A 16,133-nucleotide genomic window follows, 5' to 3' on the forward strand; every position below is an offset into this window, starting at 1 on the left:
TATGTTAAGCCCAGTGTCAGACTTCTCCGAGCAGCTGCTCCTCTGCTGCTACCCACAGGCATCAGAGAGCCATGCAGGGGAGGGGCCCAGGCTCCTTTTCAGTCAGTCTTTTTGGATGGCCCCTCATGTGGATTTTACAGAGGGCAGTCTGCTTCTGGTACAGCCCTGGGGCCTGTGGGAGGGGGTTGATGGGCACCTGCCCTTAGCGAGTAGAGGTGACGTCAGGGAGGGGAAGGAGGCAGAGTGCTCCTGCTGTGTGCTGGGTCTCTAGTGACCAGGTTTCCAGAACCAAACTGATCCCTGCAGCAGGCCCCAACCTCTCACACCTTTGCTTTCCACTCCAGTGAGGAGGACCCTGAAGAGTGACTTCAGCGAGGACGTGGTGAAGGCGCTGGGTCTGGCCCGGACTCCTGGTGTGGATGTGTGAAGGTTGCCATAGCAAGCAGAGTGTGTTGTGAAGGAGCCTGAGCATGGCCTGTGCTGCTCCCCCCCGTGCTGCTCCCCACCTCCAGAGCAAATGGAGCTGTGAGTGTGTGGGGAGCCCCCCTGCAGAGCCAGGACAGTGCTCTGTGTCAAATAGGAAGGCAGGCAGGTGGTCACAGGGAAGGACACATGAGGGGGCACTGAGCCACTGGTGCTGCAGCCCCAGTTTGCTTGTCACCACAGTCCCTGCCTGGGCCCCAAAGCCTGTGCCATGTGGTGGGGTCTCCCACAAGGGCTGCTGCTTTCCCTTCACTCTGCCACTCCCTCCCCACCCCCTCTTCAGGTATCTGTGCCCTGCTGCCCAAACAACCCAGCTGTTGTGTGGTTTCCTGCCACAGTGCTGAATCTTAAAGGGCTTTACCTCAGGGATGTTGCAGCTTTTGAGCACGTAGCCAATAGCTGGGGAACTCCTTGTGCTTAGAGAGCGAAGTGCTGTGGGCCAAGCCAGCATGGAGAGCAGCTGGAAGCAGTAGGGGTAGGGGACTGGAGGGAGTTTCTTTAGTGGATGCTTGTGGTACCACCCCACCCAGACACACCTTTGGGGAAAACCCCATTTCCTTGTTTTGCCTCCTGTCCCTGCTTCCTTCCCTCCAGGACACTGCACTCTGGTACATCTCTGAGCTGTCCCATGGCTGCAGTCAGCTTTTACCTAGGGACAGGCTGCTGGCTCTTCTATCCCATGCAGTCCTCTGTTCATAGTACAAGGCTCCTGCCCCAACATGCAGATTCCCCCTTGTTTGTAAGCAAAGGCAAGGGTGCTGTGTGTTGGCTTAGGCTGTGTGTGCTGAGGAAGGTGTCATGTGCTCTGTCCCTGATGGAGAGCTGGGCTGTCTGTGTGTGTGGTTGCTCTGGATTTGTAGTCTGAACTAGGGCGATGTGTGTGGTGGTCACCTACCACTAGCCCTGTATCTGAGGTAGTCCCAGTGCTATGGCTAGAGAAGGCCCATGCTGTGTTATAGGTGCTGACTACACTGAATAAAGACACTTGACATTGCTTGTCTGTGGTTATCTTTTTAATACACAGGGTCTGGACCCAGGTGTGATCATTGCTACCCGTGACTGGGACACTGAGCACAAATCTGCCTGCTGCACTACTTACCTTGCCCCACAGCCTTTCTGCTGGGCTTGTCAGGATGGAGAGAATTGTGCTGCCTTTTCCAATCCTTCCTCACCACAACAGCCTTGCATTCAGGAGATGATGACTGCAAGGAATTCAAAAGGGAGAGCATGGATTAAGCAGAATCACTGTGGGTTAAAATCACTTAACTGAAGGATGCTACAAGGGCTCTGGGGGGTAGAACAGGGAATCTGCTGTAGCTTCCCTGGGTTAGATGTGGACATGGACTGAGTTTTTTCTGCAGTGTTATCAGAGAACAAATTGCTACCGGGAATTGTGTCACAGGAGACTGCAGCTTCCTGGATGAAGACTAGAAAGCATCCCTGCTTATAATGGTAGGGCCCACCTATCTCCCAGTGCAATAGGTGGCAGATTTCTTAGTCACGTAGTCACTGAACTGGTAAAGCAATGATGTATTTTTTTATTTGGCTTTGATAAGTCAGAAGGATGTTGTAGGAGAGCTGGTTGTAAGAAATAACCTTGTAGTGAGTTATCACAACTTGATTCAGTTTCAAAGAAACAGAAAGATAAACAAAAGCAGGTCTGTAACTAAGGTTTTTGATTTCCAAAGGGCAAGGTTGGATAAACTAAGTGAGCCAGTTAGTTAAATCAACTGGACTGACAAGCTTAGGGCCTTGCATGTAGAGAAGGCCTGGGTTTTATGTTTTTTTAAGTCCAAAGTACGAAGCTATATGGATTTTACATCCCACTAGGGAAGGACCCAACACCAACTGGATCAATAACCATTGAACAAGGATATTAGAAGGAAGCAAGAAGCCTGTGAGCCATGGAAAAAAAGGTTGATCAGCAAAGAAATCTGCAGCTGAGAGGTCAGGAAGTATAGAGATAAACAGAACTGGAAAAAGTCAAGCTGAGTTGGACTTTGCAAAGGAAATTTTAAGAAAATAGTAAAAGTTTTCCCCCCCATATAAATAAAAAGGGGAAAGACAATGTGGAGCTGCTCTGCAGTTAGAATGGGGCAGAGATGAAAGATAATATAGGTGCAGTTCAAGAACTAAATGAATATTTTGCCCATTTTCAATCAAGATAATTTCATAGTTTCATAGTTTTTAGGGTCAGAAGGGACCTAAACAGATCATCAGGTCCGACCCCCTGCCCCGGGCAGTAATGAGTGTCGGGGTCATAACACTCCAGCCAAATATCTGTCCAGGCTCCTCTTGAAGACCCCCGAGGTAGAAGAGAGCACCGCCTCCCTTGGGAGGTAATTCTAGAGCCTGGCAGCCCTAACTGTGAAGTAATGTCTCCTGATGTCCAGCTTGAACCTTCTCTCTAACAATTTATGGTCGTTATTCCTAGTAACCCCGGATGGTGCCTGGGGGAAAAGAGCCTTCCCCAGTTCCTGCCTATAGGTGTGTTGCTGGTTCCTTCTCCCTAGATGTAGTACCCTGCACTTGTCTGGGTTGAATTCCATCGTATTCTCATCCACCCACCTCTGTAACCTGCCTAGATCTAGCTGGATCCACCCCCCTCCAGTGTGCCCACCGTGCCCCACAACTTGATGTCATCAGTGAATTTGGACAGCGTGCAGTGGTTCTCAACTTTTTTGGTACCAGGATCCATTTGTAAACACTGATGGCCTGTCCTGACCCAGTGCCTCTCACTCCTGACCCACTGCCACCAGGACCTAGCCCCAGAGTGTGTAGGCTGGGGTGGTGGGGCATGAGGAGCCTGAAGCAGCTCCTTGCAGGCTGGAACTGCCAGCCTGCAAGATAAAAGCCACAGTTACTCATGTTTTTCTCCTCTAAAGGAGAATCCATTTCTAAAGTTTATTTGTGACCCTTTCATATAGTCTTGTGACCTACTTTTGGGTCACAATCCATGGGTTAAGAAATGCTGCTATATGGGAACTTGTTAGTTAAACTGAAGGAGATGGGGATTTAGTACAAGAGCTGTGAGGTAGATAAGAATTTGAATAAGGGGGAGGTGACAAGGGGAAGAATCAGTCTGAAGGGAGATTACTAAGAGAGCTCCACAAGGCTTGGTCTTGGAGCTGAACTACCTTTTATGTCAGGGTCATTAATGGAAATTAGGAGTGTACTAATGAAACGTGTTGATTAAGCAAAGGTAGGAGACATCATCAACTCAGTGGAGGATAAAGATACTGTTCAGAAAGCTCTGGATGACTGAGGACTAGAGAAATAGGATGAAATTCAAAAGTGCAAAGTGGCAAGTTATGTGCTTGGGGGCGAACAAAAACTACTGCCAGGGGCTGGGCCATCATCAGTTGGAAATGAATGAGAAAGAGAAAGACTTGGATATTGTAGCTGCTCATGGAGTAACTATAAGCCAAAATTTTGTAGCCACACAAAAAGGAAATACAGTCTTAGGATGTATCAGGAAAAGCATTTCCAGTAGAGAGAGGCAGATATTAATCCTAACATCCCAGGCCCTAGTGAGACCTCATCTACAATACTGCAATTCTAGTCAGCCATGTTCAAGAAAGGTGAACTGAAACTGGTAGAGGTGCAGAGAAGGGCTGCCAGGATGATCAGTGGTGATAAGGAGCCTGTCACAGGAGAGTAGCCTGGAAGAGTTTGGCTTGTTTAGCCTGGTGAAGTGAAAGCTAGGAGGAGGTGTGATTGCTGTGCATAAACACACTGGCAGGGGTGGGGTGGGGGTAGGAAAGTTTCCATGAGAAGGGAGAAAAGCTATTTAAGAACAGTGCTGTCAGCAAGACAGATGGGTATAACCTCGCCATGACTAAGCTGAGGCTAAATATTAAGCAGTTTATGAGACAGCAGCAATAGTTAGACTAGCCTCTGGACAGGAGCTGGGGAAAGGGAGAAAGATCTAACCATGCCATGGAATTTGAGTCTATTGGGATTGCAGGACATGCTTGCCTGAAATACCAGTAACATGATGACCCAGTGAGTGACCTCAGGATCAAGCTCCTCTCTGGGCCTCCCTGAGTCCCTGCTGTTACCTACTTGGGAGAAGGGAGGCCCCATGGCTGCCCTTGTTATTCCTGAGAGTGTCTGTCTAGCTCTCCTGTCCTCACTGGGGCAGTGGCCTGGCCTGCTGACCTGGCTGGTTTCCTTAACATCTCTCCCAAGCAGCTGCTAGACACTAGAGCATCTGTTCCCCACCTTCTCTGCATCTTGGGCAATCCTGCAAGGAGTCCCTGAATGCTCCCAGGTCCTAGGCTCCAGGTCTATTTGGCTACTGCACCTTTGCCCCGGGGCAACTGCACTTCTTAGAGACCCTGCATTGAGTTACAAGGAGGAAGAGTGCCAGGGCTATGCTGAGGTTAGGGGGTCCAGATGACTTGCCTGCAGCCCATCTCCCAGCCCCTTTACCTGAGATGCCAACCACTAGCATAATCCTTCTTACACCAGCTGGCTAACCAGGCAACCAGAACAGAGGTGCAAGTGGCTATTGCCTCCTGCCAAGATCTTAAACCTGTCCCATGATCAGTATCTGGGCAGCCAAACCTCAAACCAGAAGGAGAGCAGGGGAAGGTTGGTCAGGCACTGCAGTTCTCACATGCATGCATGGTTCACACAGAAGGCAGCCAGCAGAGACAGAAGAGCTGAGCACTGCAGCCAGAGCTCCCCAGGTGGGCAGCCTGCCAAGTTTCTGCACTGCCAATATTGGAGCTAGGGCTGAGGACGCTTCTCTCCAGTCAATAAGAGCCAACTGGCAATAGCTGCTGCCAGAGGATGGCTCCTGGGCCTGAAATGCCTGGAGTTTCTCAACCCAGAGAAGGGATAGGGAAGTGTAGGGAAGTTGCCCAGTTGGGAGTTTACTGGGTGCAAAAAAAGCCACCTGAATCAAAATCTGTGCCTACAGGGACATGGCCAAAGGTTTTTACCCCCTGTGCTCTGTCACATGCCCATCAGTGTCAGAGTCTAAGAGCACTGGAGAGCTGGCATGGCAGGGCCACACACCAAGGCCTTGGTCCAGCTTGCTTCCTCAAAGAAATCAGAGCTCCTTGTCACTCCCTACTGCAGCCCTGTGCTGCCCTGCAGTGGTAGATGATCGGGTTCAGAGACCATGGCCAAGCAGATTAACCTGCAATGCCTCATTGTTTCCTCATGCTTGCCTGTCTCCATTTTTGCCTTATGTCTTCTCCTGAGACGGTAAATCCCCTGTGGGGGGGAACCATCTCCTGGCCTTTGTATGGTGCCAGCACAGCGGGGTTCTAACTCCAAAGGTGGTTTCTGTGGGAATACAAGAAAAAACTAATGATAATTCTAGCTGCCAGCAGGTGGAGTGCGAGCCACACAACAAAGACAGCTGGCAGCCAGGAGCCTTTCCACAGGTCCCTATAAATCTTCTATAACTGGGTACCAGCTTTCTGCCACCAAGCCTAGATGGTGACAGGCTCTCTGGACCACAGCCAAGGGCCTATCCTGCTGTGAGTACACAACACCTCTAATGTTTCCAACTGCGACAATCATTCAGTGAGGGGTGGTGATTTCTAGCCAACACCTTGCCCATCAAGGTATGCATGGAGCTGGAGAACTAGCACAGCTGGCCCACCCCAGCCACCCAGACACAACCCAACTCTGGGGGGCTCAGCAGGTGCTGCAGATAGTAGAAAGGGGGGCACCAAGATATTTCCCCTCTCTCTAAGGAAAAAGGCCCATTACTCACCCCCACCCCAGCCACTGTGTTGTTTTGTAGCTGAAGGCCTGGCTGACATATGCAGCTCTGGGCAGAAGCTCAGTCAAACCCTTGCATGGTACATGGACACAGAGCCTGGAGCTGCCAGCCAGCCATTCAGCCTATAAGCCATGTGCACTGGCATCTCTACATGACCTCCCTATGCCTACAGGGCAGTACTCTCCAGGGACAGGCTGTGTTGTAAGCCATGGGGACTTTGCCCAGCGGGATCTGTGGTGGAAATGGGGAGACACTCCACATGACTGAGTCCCCTGGCTCTCCCAGCATCATCCGCTCTGCAGACAAACCTGGGGCCCCCAGCCCCACAAGCCCTATGGCACACCCTGGCTGGCAGCACCAGATCCACCACCTGTAGCAACAGGACATACCATCTATTGTTACACTGCTTGAAGGAACTGGGCACATAAGCCTTGGCTGGATGGCTGAAGAGGTCAGCTGGGCACAGTAGCAGGTTTTCATGCCATTTCCCAGCAGTGACCATAGGAGTCAACATGGATTGCATGTACCCCTGGTCAGTAAAGGCCACCCCAAGCATCTGGGTCACAGCAACTGAACTTCCTGCATATACCTGCAGGGACTGAGCTGGAAACTACAGTATCTCAGAACATGAATCCTGCCTCTGAGCTACAGGGCCAGCACCATTACTCTCTGTGACTCAGATGGGAAAGTGTCTCTGCTATGGGGGCACCAGCTCCTGAGCAAACCTACCATTCTCCCACATACAGGAAAAAGAGGAGAATGGCTTACCCCTCTAGGCATATCTGCCCCTGGTGACAGAGATGCTCCAGCAGAGCAGCCAGGAGGCATTCACATGCTTTGAACTAGATGGATGGATAGGTGTGTGGAGAGATGGATGGATGCAAGAAAGAGAGGTATGTACAAGGCTGAATGGATGAATTGGGTGTATTTAGGGATGACAATAACCTTTGTATCCAAGGGTGTCTGGAACTCGCCAGTCTAAACTTTGCAAGCTCAAATTTGGCCATTACTTCCAGCTGATTGGTTGCTCATTCTGCCCCATTTGTGTCACTCAGAAACTTCCATGCACATCGTTCTTCCCCTCAGTTTTGTCTTTCCAACCTGGGCCCTTTTATCTTAGCCTCAGACAATACAGGAGAACCTGCTGACTACCAGGCTATAAGGAGGTTCTGGGAAAGAAGTGATCTTTCTGAGTGTCTCCTCTTGAAGTGGCTCCAGCAACAGCTGCAGCAGGAATTTACCTGGCTCTGACACATCCTAAGCAAGTTCCTCAATGGTGAAAAGGTTCAGTTCCAACTAACTAAATGACATTGTTCTAATGAAAAAAAAGGTTTGATGAAAAAATTCTGAACTAGCTTATCTGTACAGCACTTCACACACTGCAGACACTATTAGATAATCATGGAATTACAGACTAGTGAGGACCGGAAGGGTCCTCAAGAGACCATTGAGTCCAAACCCCCTTTTCAAGGTAGGATCATCCCTATCCATAAGTGGATTAATGCACAGGTCAGCTGGGCACAAGCCCAGGGGCTCCTACCAGTTCAGGGCCCCAGGATCCTCATCAGCAGGGAAGTAAAAGCAGGGCTTTAAACTTGGAGCGTTTTTGTCTCCCAGCAGGGACACAAAAATGGTGCCTAGTTTAAAACCCCAGCTTTCACATTTGTTTCCCTGCAGTCAGGAGTGGAGCCCCTCCCCCAGTGGGGCTGTGGGGGTAAGGCTGGGGTCAGTGCCGAGCTAGGGCAAGGGGCCAGGCCAGGAGTGCTGCTCCATGCTTCTGCAGGCAGGCGGTGGCACTGGGGGGGCCTTGAGGGGTTGTAGCCCACCAAAATTCACCTTAGCCCCCCATAGCCACCCTTCCCACCCACAGGTGTGGCACTCCCCACACACGTGCACAGTTGCACAGTTCAACTGCATCCTATTCTGTTCCGCCCACTTCCCCAGCCTGTCCAAATCTGCCTGGATTCGCTCCCTGCCCTCTAGTTTGTTTACTCCACCCCATAGTTTGGTGTCATCAGCAAACTTGGACAGAGTGCTTTCTATTCCCTCGTTCAAGTCACTAATGAACAGTACGAGCCCCAGGACAAAGCCTTGGGGGACTCCGCTGCCCATATTTCTCCAGGCAGAGACCGACACATCCACTACCACTCTCTGGATGCATCCCATAAGTCTGTAACCTGTAAGCAGGTTAGAAACTTTTGTGAACGGGCAGACATGACTGCCTGTTCCTCCCAGTGGATGTTTAGGAAGTTTAGGCTGCCCATGACAACCAGGTCCTTTGAGTGCGCTGCCTCTGAGAGCTGTCTCAAGAATTCTAGGTCTAACTTGGCTCCCTGGTGTGGGGGTCTGTAATAGACCCAACAACCAAGTCCCTTTCTCCCCAACCCCCCTGTAATCTGACCCACAGTACCTCAATTTGCCCTTCTTCTAGGCCAACTTAACTACAGAAGATGTATATTGCTCCTTAACGTAGAGAGCAATGCCCCCACCCCACGCCTTTTTTCCCCACTCTATCCTGTCTGTACACCCTGTAGCCCTCAATACCTACTGCCCAGTTGTGGGTAGGGTCCCACCAGATTTCTGCTAGCCCAACCAGGTTGAATTCTTTGTTTGCAAGCAGAAATGCAAGTTCCTCCTGCTTGTTCCCCATGCTCCTAGCATTAGCGTAGAGACATCTAAGCCCTGCAATAGGTGCCCTTACTATTTCCCCGTTCTGATGCGTGGCAGGGTCCTTGGTACTTACTTGGACTGTTCCAGTGCCTGGCTCATGGTTCATCATTCCTGGCATCGCCCTGTTGTCAACATCCCCATCCCCCAACAAACCTAGTTTAAAGCCTGCGTAGGAGATCAGCCAACCTGTAAGAGAACAGACTCTTACCTCTTGGAGAGAGATGTAGCCTGTCTCATCCAAACAAGACCTTATGCTGGAAGTACAGGTCATGGTCAAGGAATCCAAACCCTGCACGATGGCACCAGCTCCGAAGCTGTGAGCTGACCTCTCTAATGCAGTTGCTGTGGTACTGTTCATGACTGTTGACTGGGAGGATGGATGAGAAGACCACCTGTGCCCCTGAACCTCTGAGCCTGTCTCCCAGTGACATGTAGTCACTCATGACCCTTCCTGGACTACTCTGGGCCGTGTCATTCATTTCTATGCGGATAAGGACCATGGGATAGTAGTTGGAGGGCCTAATCAGATCTGGAATCCTTGTTTTGACATCTCAAATCCGGGCTCCGGGGAGGCAGCAAACCTCCCGTACCATGGGATCTGGGCAGCAGACGGCTCCCTCTGTTCCTCTCGGGAGGGAGTCACTTACCACAATGACCCATCATTTTCTCCTCCAGCTGCATGGTTCTCCCTCAGCTTGCTTGGTGGTGGCTATGGGTGCGGCCTCCAGTGCTGTGCTCTCTGCCAGTGACACCAGGGCCTCATATCTCCTCTCCAGCTGCACTGAGGGAGGCGCCCTGGCAGTGCGATATCTAGCCCTCAAGGTGACTGTTTGCCATCCGGCTGCATCGATTCCCTCCTGTGATGCCTTCCCTCCAGGTGTGTGATCCTGCAGAGAATGGAAGTACCCATCAATCTCTTCCTCAGTCGCCCTGATCCCCCACAGCCTGCTCACCTCTGCCTGGAGCTTCCTCCAGAGCCTCAAACCAGGCACATGTGGGACAGGTGAGGGGTCTCCCAGCCCTCCTGCTACCCCCAGGCCCTCGAGGACCCACCAGGCAACCCCTGCAGGCAGGGGGCCCTGGTGCTGCCGACCCACCCAATGGCTCTGTCTGGGTGGAGACCTCAGAGGAACCCCAGGTGGCAGGCAGCATCAGGGCAGGGTCCCTGGCTGTGCTCTGAGTCACCACCCCCATTAAAGACTCCCTCGTGTACACTCACCTGAAGACTGTCCGAAACGGCCGACGCAGAGAGTCTCAGGCCCCTCCTGCTCTCCCCCCTGTGCGAACTCCTACGAAAACTCTGGCACGCCCCTAAAGAGACCGTGATGGACTGGTCAGTCCCAGGGTGACTATAAATCACAAATACTATGTAGCCATGAGAAAGGCATCTGTGATCTCAGGGTGTCAGCTGCGATTGTTGTTTGGCAGCTTTCTCCTATAACTGGTGCAGGGTAAATATCATGTCAGCAGTGCTGTGTGATGAACAAAAACCATGCTGGGATTCAGGCAGTGCATCATCTGCAATAACCTGGAGCCTTCTCAGCAACAGCTTACCAAGGGTCTTACCCACAATGGAAAGGAGCAAAATGCCATGATAGTTGCTGTAGTCATGTCTGTCTCCTTTATGCTTGTAGAGTGTTATGATTTTGGTATCTTTAAAATCCTGCGGTAAAGCCTCGTTTTCCCAGCAGAAAGTAAATAGGTCTAGCCAAGGTTTCTGAAGTGTAGGACCACTATATTTAAGAACTTCAGCTGGGATTTTGTCAGCTCCACCTGCCTTTCCTTTTGTTATTTCCATGAGTGTGTTCTCAGTCTCCTCCAGAGTTGGGGCATCTTTGAGTTCATATCGAACTGGTCCTTGAACAAATGAGGGTACTAATTGATCATATGTGTACTACTCATGATTGAGGAGGGTAGTAAAATGTTATTTCCATCTTTCTAATATTATATTGTGCTCAGTCGGAAAGGCGGTGCTGTCAGTGGACAAGATTGAACAGGTATTGGCTCTTTGAGGCCCATAAATGGACTTTAACTCCTGAGGTACATCACAAACAGATCTAGGGAGGTGATACTTCTCCTCAATGTGGCATTGGTCAGGCCGCAGCTGGAGTACTGTGTCCAGTTTTGGGCACCACACTTCAGGAGGGATGTAGATAACCTGGAAAGGTTCAGTGGAAGGCCACCTGTCTGGTTAAAGGCCTACAGAAAAAACCCTACAATGACCAGTTGAGGGACCTGAATTTCTTCAGCCTCCACAAGAAAAGGCTGAGAGGTGATCTTGTTGCCATCTACAAACTCACTGGGAGGGGACAGCAGGAAATAGGGGATACAATGTTTACCAGGGCACCCATCAGGGTAACTAGAAACAATGGCAACAAACTGAAGGAGAGCAAATTTAGACTGGACATCAGGAAAAAAATCTTTACAGTGAGGGTTGTCAAAATATGAAATACACTTCCAAGGGAGGTGGGGCTGTCCCCTTCCTTGGAGGTATTTAAGAGGAGATTAGACAAACACCTGGTTGGGATCATCTGACCCCAGCACTCTTTCGTGCCCAGGGCAGGGGGTTGGACTCGATGATCTAATAAGTCCCTTCCAACCCTGAAATCTATGAAAAAACCTTGATTGTTATTTGTATCAGCAGGAGCTTGTAGTTCTGTTGCTTTGTTTCTCCACCAAGTGTCCTCCAACTCCCACAACTTTTTCTGCACTTCAGATTTTGATTCCTTGAAGGCTTCTGCAGCCACAAGAGAGGAGAGGTTGTTCAGTTTAATTTGGTGCATGGCTCAATGGGCCACAAGGAGTGCTTGAATATTGTTGTCATTTGTATCAAACCAGTCCACTTTTCATCAAGTTGGGACACCAAAGACTTCTTTAGCTGTTGATTGCACTGCAACGGTTCTGCTTGCTCTTGCATTGGCACAGTTTGATGGTGCAGCATGAGTTGAAGTTACTAAATGAGCTGTCCCCTCTTCCATGCAAAGTTTTGATACATCAACACATCAGTTTGGTTTTGGAGCAACTTTCTGTCCTCCTTCACAAAGGAGTGTGAATCCTGATGTTTGGTTAGTACAGATAAGCTGATGATATGTAACGCATTCTGCCCCTTGCAGAATATACCTGTTGGGTATATTTTTTAGAGTGTCATTTAGCTGGCTGTAGAAATGAATCTTCCTTTCTTCAGGAGCAAGTAATGTTGGGGTCTAGGCGCTTGTTATTGCCAGAAGTTGTTGTGGGACAGTGGTATCCACAATGTCATTAGGCACTCAGATATTGATACAGGTTGCTGTGGTAGTTTATAAGCAATGGAGTTTGCTATTGCAAGTCCTACCCTGTATAGGATGGCATTTTGATCTAACTTATAACCTGATCAGTAGAAAATGTATTCATGTGGTCTAGTCTTGGATAAGGCAGCAATATTTATTTGATACCTGTGTAGTTCTTTTGCTACTAATGCAGTTTTTCGCTTGAATTTTTTTAACGTCAAGTAATGTATGAATGTTCCAGCGTCTGATTATCAGTTTCTGTCCATTTTTTATTGTTTCTACCACTTAAAAAAGAGATCCCATTGATCATGGGAAACAGCCAGGAGTTGGTGACAGGAAAGTAGAGAGACGTGACAGGAAATTTTTTAACCAGACAGGGCCCTGGAACTGGGACCCTGTATCAAACCACCTTGTGCAACAGATGGGTGCTTGAGAGCTGTTTAGTAGCAGGGTGAAAGACCACTGGGGAAGAAGTGAAGAATAGCATTCCCTACCAGGGACAAGGATTGCTTGAATGGTCTACCAGGAAGCAGTAGGTGAGGTGAATTGAAAGCACTGTCACAGCAGAGTCCTCTGGAAAAGGTCCATGAGAGCTTCCAGATAAGAGAAAAGCTATGTGTAATCCACTACAGACTAGACATGTGGGAGTAGCTACCTCCTGACCTGTCCCACTGGGATGTCAGGAGTGAGCTGTAGGAGCTAGAATCTGTTATGATTGCACAGATGACAGGATTGTGAGAACTGTGGCATGGGGAAGTTGAGATAGTGGGGTACAGAATTAACTACTAAGTAAGGGAATATGTGAAGGAAACAAGGCTTGGGGTGACTGGAAGGGAAGATGGAAATGAAGTGAGAGTGCCTGTGTGCTCAGAGACATATGGTCACAAGATAAGAGACAGGTGCTTGCAGCATGACAGAGGTCATTTACAAGACAGGAGCATGGTTTAATCAAGTAATATGTTGTATTAGAGAAAAGAATTGCTGCAGAAACCGACAACAGTGAAGAAAGGCAACTGAGATGACTGCTTGCAAGCTACCCTTGCCATGGAGGGTATAGGTGTATACACTTCTAGGCAAGCGTGACAAAGGTTTCAAACATGAGTGACACCTGAGACTGTGTCTGAAAGGCATGTGTTCTGTTCAGTAGCACTTCAGTAGCTGGTGTGTTAGAGGCATGCCCATGGGACACCAGACAGGAGATAGCACCTGGCCATTGCTATGGTGGCATGCTACCTGATGTGATTCAATCTGCTGAAGCCTGGGGTAATAAGACAGCAGTTCTCACAGATGACAGAAATGTCCTCACTTGATGAGGCCCCATTGTCTGAAGAACTCTGAAAACAGAGTACAAGGCCTCCCCTTGAATAGCTTACCCTATAAATTCATAGATATAAAGCCAGGAGGGTCTATCATAATCATCCAGCCCCACAACTTACTCTCCTGGGTAATCCAGAGCAAAGCTTTCTGGAAGAGACACCCAGGAATGGGGAATTTATCCCTCCAAGTAAGTTATTCCAGTGGTGCTTTGCTCTCTTGGTTTGAAAAATGGACAAGGGTAGACAAGCTGTGATGAGACAGGCCAGACACAGGCTGCAGAAGAACTATGCATCCTCAGGCAATGTCGTGTGAGCATGGGGCCAAGTCAACAGTTTCTCTTTAGTTTTCATTTAGGTTTTAGTGGATGAGGATGTGCTACATGGAAAGACAGAAACCAAAAAGGAGTTAGTGGGGATCGGAAGGGAAGAGGTTGGGATGGAGAGGATGTTGGCTGTTTGCTCCTATCATCAGGAGATAAGTGAAAGCAGAGTAAACACAATAGACACAGCTTTGTGCCAACCTTGGCATGCAGTGGGCCCTTCCCCACAGCACAGGAGGTCCCTATTCCCCTAGAATATTTGCTTATTCAATCTCCATGACACGCTCCTTGTCCCTTGCCCCTACACATGAAGACACACACATGCAGAATAGTGAGAGACACACCTGTGCCCACTCATAAACACCAGTGATTACTACTTCCAATTCCCTGCCATGAGCTGATAATGACTAGTGCCATCCACTTCTCCCTCCTCCTCCCCAACCCCAACACATGGCTACTTCATTCCTTCTGCACACACTGATAAAGCCTGCTCCCATCCCTGGGCATACACCCCACTGCTAGCACCAACAACACATCCTTCCCTATCATGTTCGTGTGCACTATCTGAGTAAAATATTCCTGTCAGAAGAGTTTCCATTGGAAAGGTCAACAAAATGTTTTGAAGAAATGTTGATTCTCAGTGTGGAGAAGTTGACATGAATTTATTCTAGCTTTCTCTGCTAGAACATTTTGTTTCCATAAGGTCCAATCTCTCTCTCCCTTTATTCATTATTCTTCAACTTATTAACAATATCAAAATGTATAAAATATCTGACCAGGAAAGTGAAACACTTTGGTGATGCAAAATAGGAACTTTTCAGAATCTCTGTTCCATGGGAAAGGTAGAGATTGCAACCTGTAGCCCTTAGAAAGGAATTTCCTCTAGAGATAGCAGCCATGCCCACAGGACAGAAATCCCATCTTACAACCAAATCAGCTAGTCAGCCTGCTGCCCAAATGCAGAGATTCCCTTGCATGCCAGTTGGTGTCATGGCAATTGAAGGTAAATGCTGAAGTAAGATGGCTAGTGCTATGTTCAAAGCTCAGGGATAAGGGTAAGCGTGGATGAGATTCAATTACATCCAGTTAAAGCAGTGGTGCAGAAAGGTTTGGCATCTCTACGTCAAGCTAGAGAATCTTTGACACTTTGACACTATATGCCTGCCCAACTTCTCACCAAGCGTATTCACTATGAGAGCTGCTAAATAGGGCTGTGTGAAGCTTCCGTCCCTGATTCGATTCAACGGAGATTTGACTGAGCCCTGCATCCCCCAGCTCAGTGACTGATGCCTCCTGGGTCTGAGAGGGCACCCGGAGTCTCCCCGCGGCTGATCACTGAGCTGGATGGGCATGGTTGACTCCCCCCAGACACTCCCTGACAGATCTGGAAGTGGTCCACTTCCATGTTTGCCACTGAACACACGGGGGGGGGGGCCCACCTGCACTCCTGTGAGATACTTCATCTGCCCCAGCATTGCAGCATTCATGAGCCACACCTGGTACCTCAAGGTATGTAGAAAAAACATTTAAAGCTGTTTCATAGTAGGTAGGGTTGGAAGGGACCTGAGCGGATCATAAAGTCCGACCCCCTGCCATGAGCAGGAAAGGATGCTGGGGTTAAAAGGCCCCAGCAAGGTGATTATCTATCCTCCTTTTAAAGACCCCCAGGTCTTTAAAGCGAGCACCACTTCCCTTGGAAGTTGGTTCCAGATCCTAGCTGCCCTGACTGTGAAGTAGCGCCTCCTGATGTCTAGCCTGAATCTACTCTCAGTCAACTTATGGCTGTTATTCCTTGTTACCCCCAGTAGTGCTCAGGGGAGCAGGGACTTTCCCGTTCCCTGCTTGTCCCCCTTGGCCAGTTTATAGATGGCCACCAGATCCCCTCTCAGCCTTTTCTTGTGAAGACTGAACAGGTTCAGGTCCTGTAGCCTCTCCACATAGGGCCTGCCCTGTTGCCCCCGATCATGCGAGTGGCCCTCCTCTGGATCCTCTCAATGCTGGCCACTTCCCAATGCAGCACCCAGCACTGGACACAGTACTCCATGTTCATCTTGGAATCAATAATGACTCCAAGATCCTTTTCTGCCTTGTGCTGATGAGAGGGAAGTTCCTCACCTTGTAGGTATGCTGTTGGTTCTTTCTCCCTACGTGCAATATTGTCAATATTGAATCCCATCCTATTCTCATCCACCGACCCCTGTAACCTGTCCAGATCTAGTTGTAGCTTGTCCCTCCCTTCTAGCGTGCCCACCTCTCCCCACATCTTAATGTCATCCGTGAATTTGAACAAGGTGCTTTTTACCCCCTTATCCAAGTCACTGATGAAGATGTTGAA

At 49.3% G+C, this 16,133-nt stretch overlaps 1 protein-coding gene across 3 annotated transcripts in view; it reads left to right on the forward strand.

Annotated features, from left to right (window-relative positions):
- The window catches only part of FHOD1 (formin homology 2 domain containing 1), an 82,821-nt gene extending 80,684 nt beyond the window's left edge, over positions 1-2,137 (forward strand). For 2 of the 3 annotated variants that reach the window (XM_090062801.1, XM_090062803.1), the window contains one exon: positions 345-1,477. In XM_090062801.1, the coding sequence (XP_089918927.1) occupies positions 345-427 (83 nt within the window). In that variant the 3' untranslated portion in view covers positions 428-1,477. Of the gene's footprint in view, positions 1-344; positions 1,478-1,507 lie in introns of those variants that run through there. The other variant, XM_090062802.1, reaches the window with a different exon arrangement.
- The last annotated feature ends 13,996 nt before the right edge of the window (positions 2,138-16,133 follow it).

Source organism: Crocodylus siamensis, chromosome 9 (assembly GCF_052110815.1).
Source record: "Crocodylus siamensis isolate JL-2025a chromosome 9, ASM5211081v1, whole genome shotgun sequence".
NCBI lineage: Eukaryota > Metazoa > Chordata > Crocodylia > Crocodylidae > Crocodylus > Crocodylus siamensis.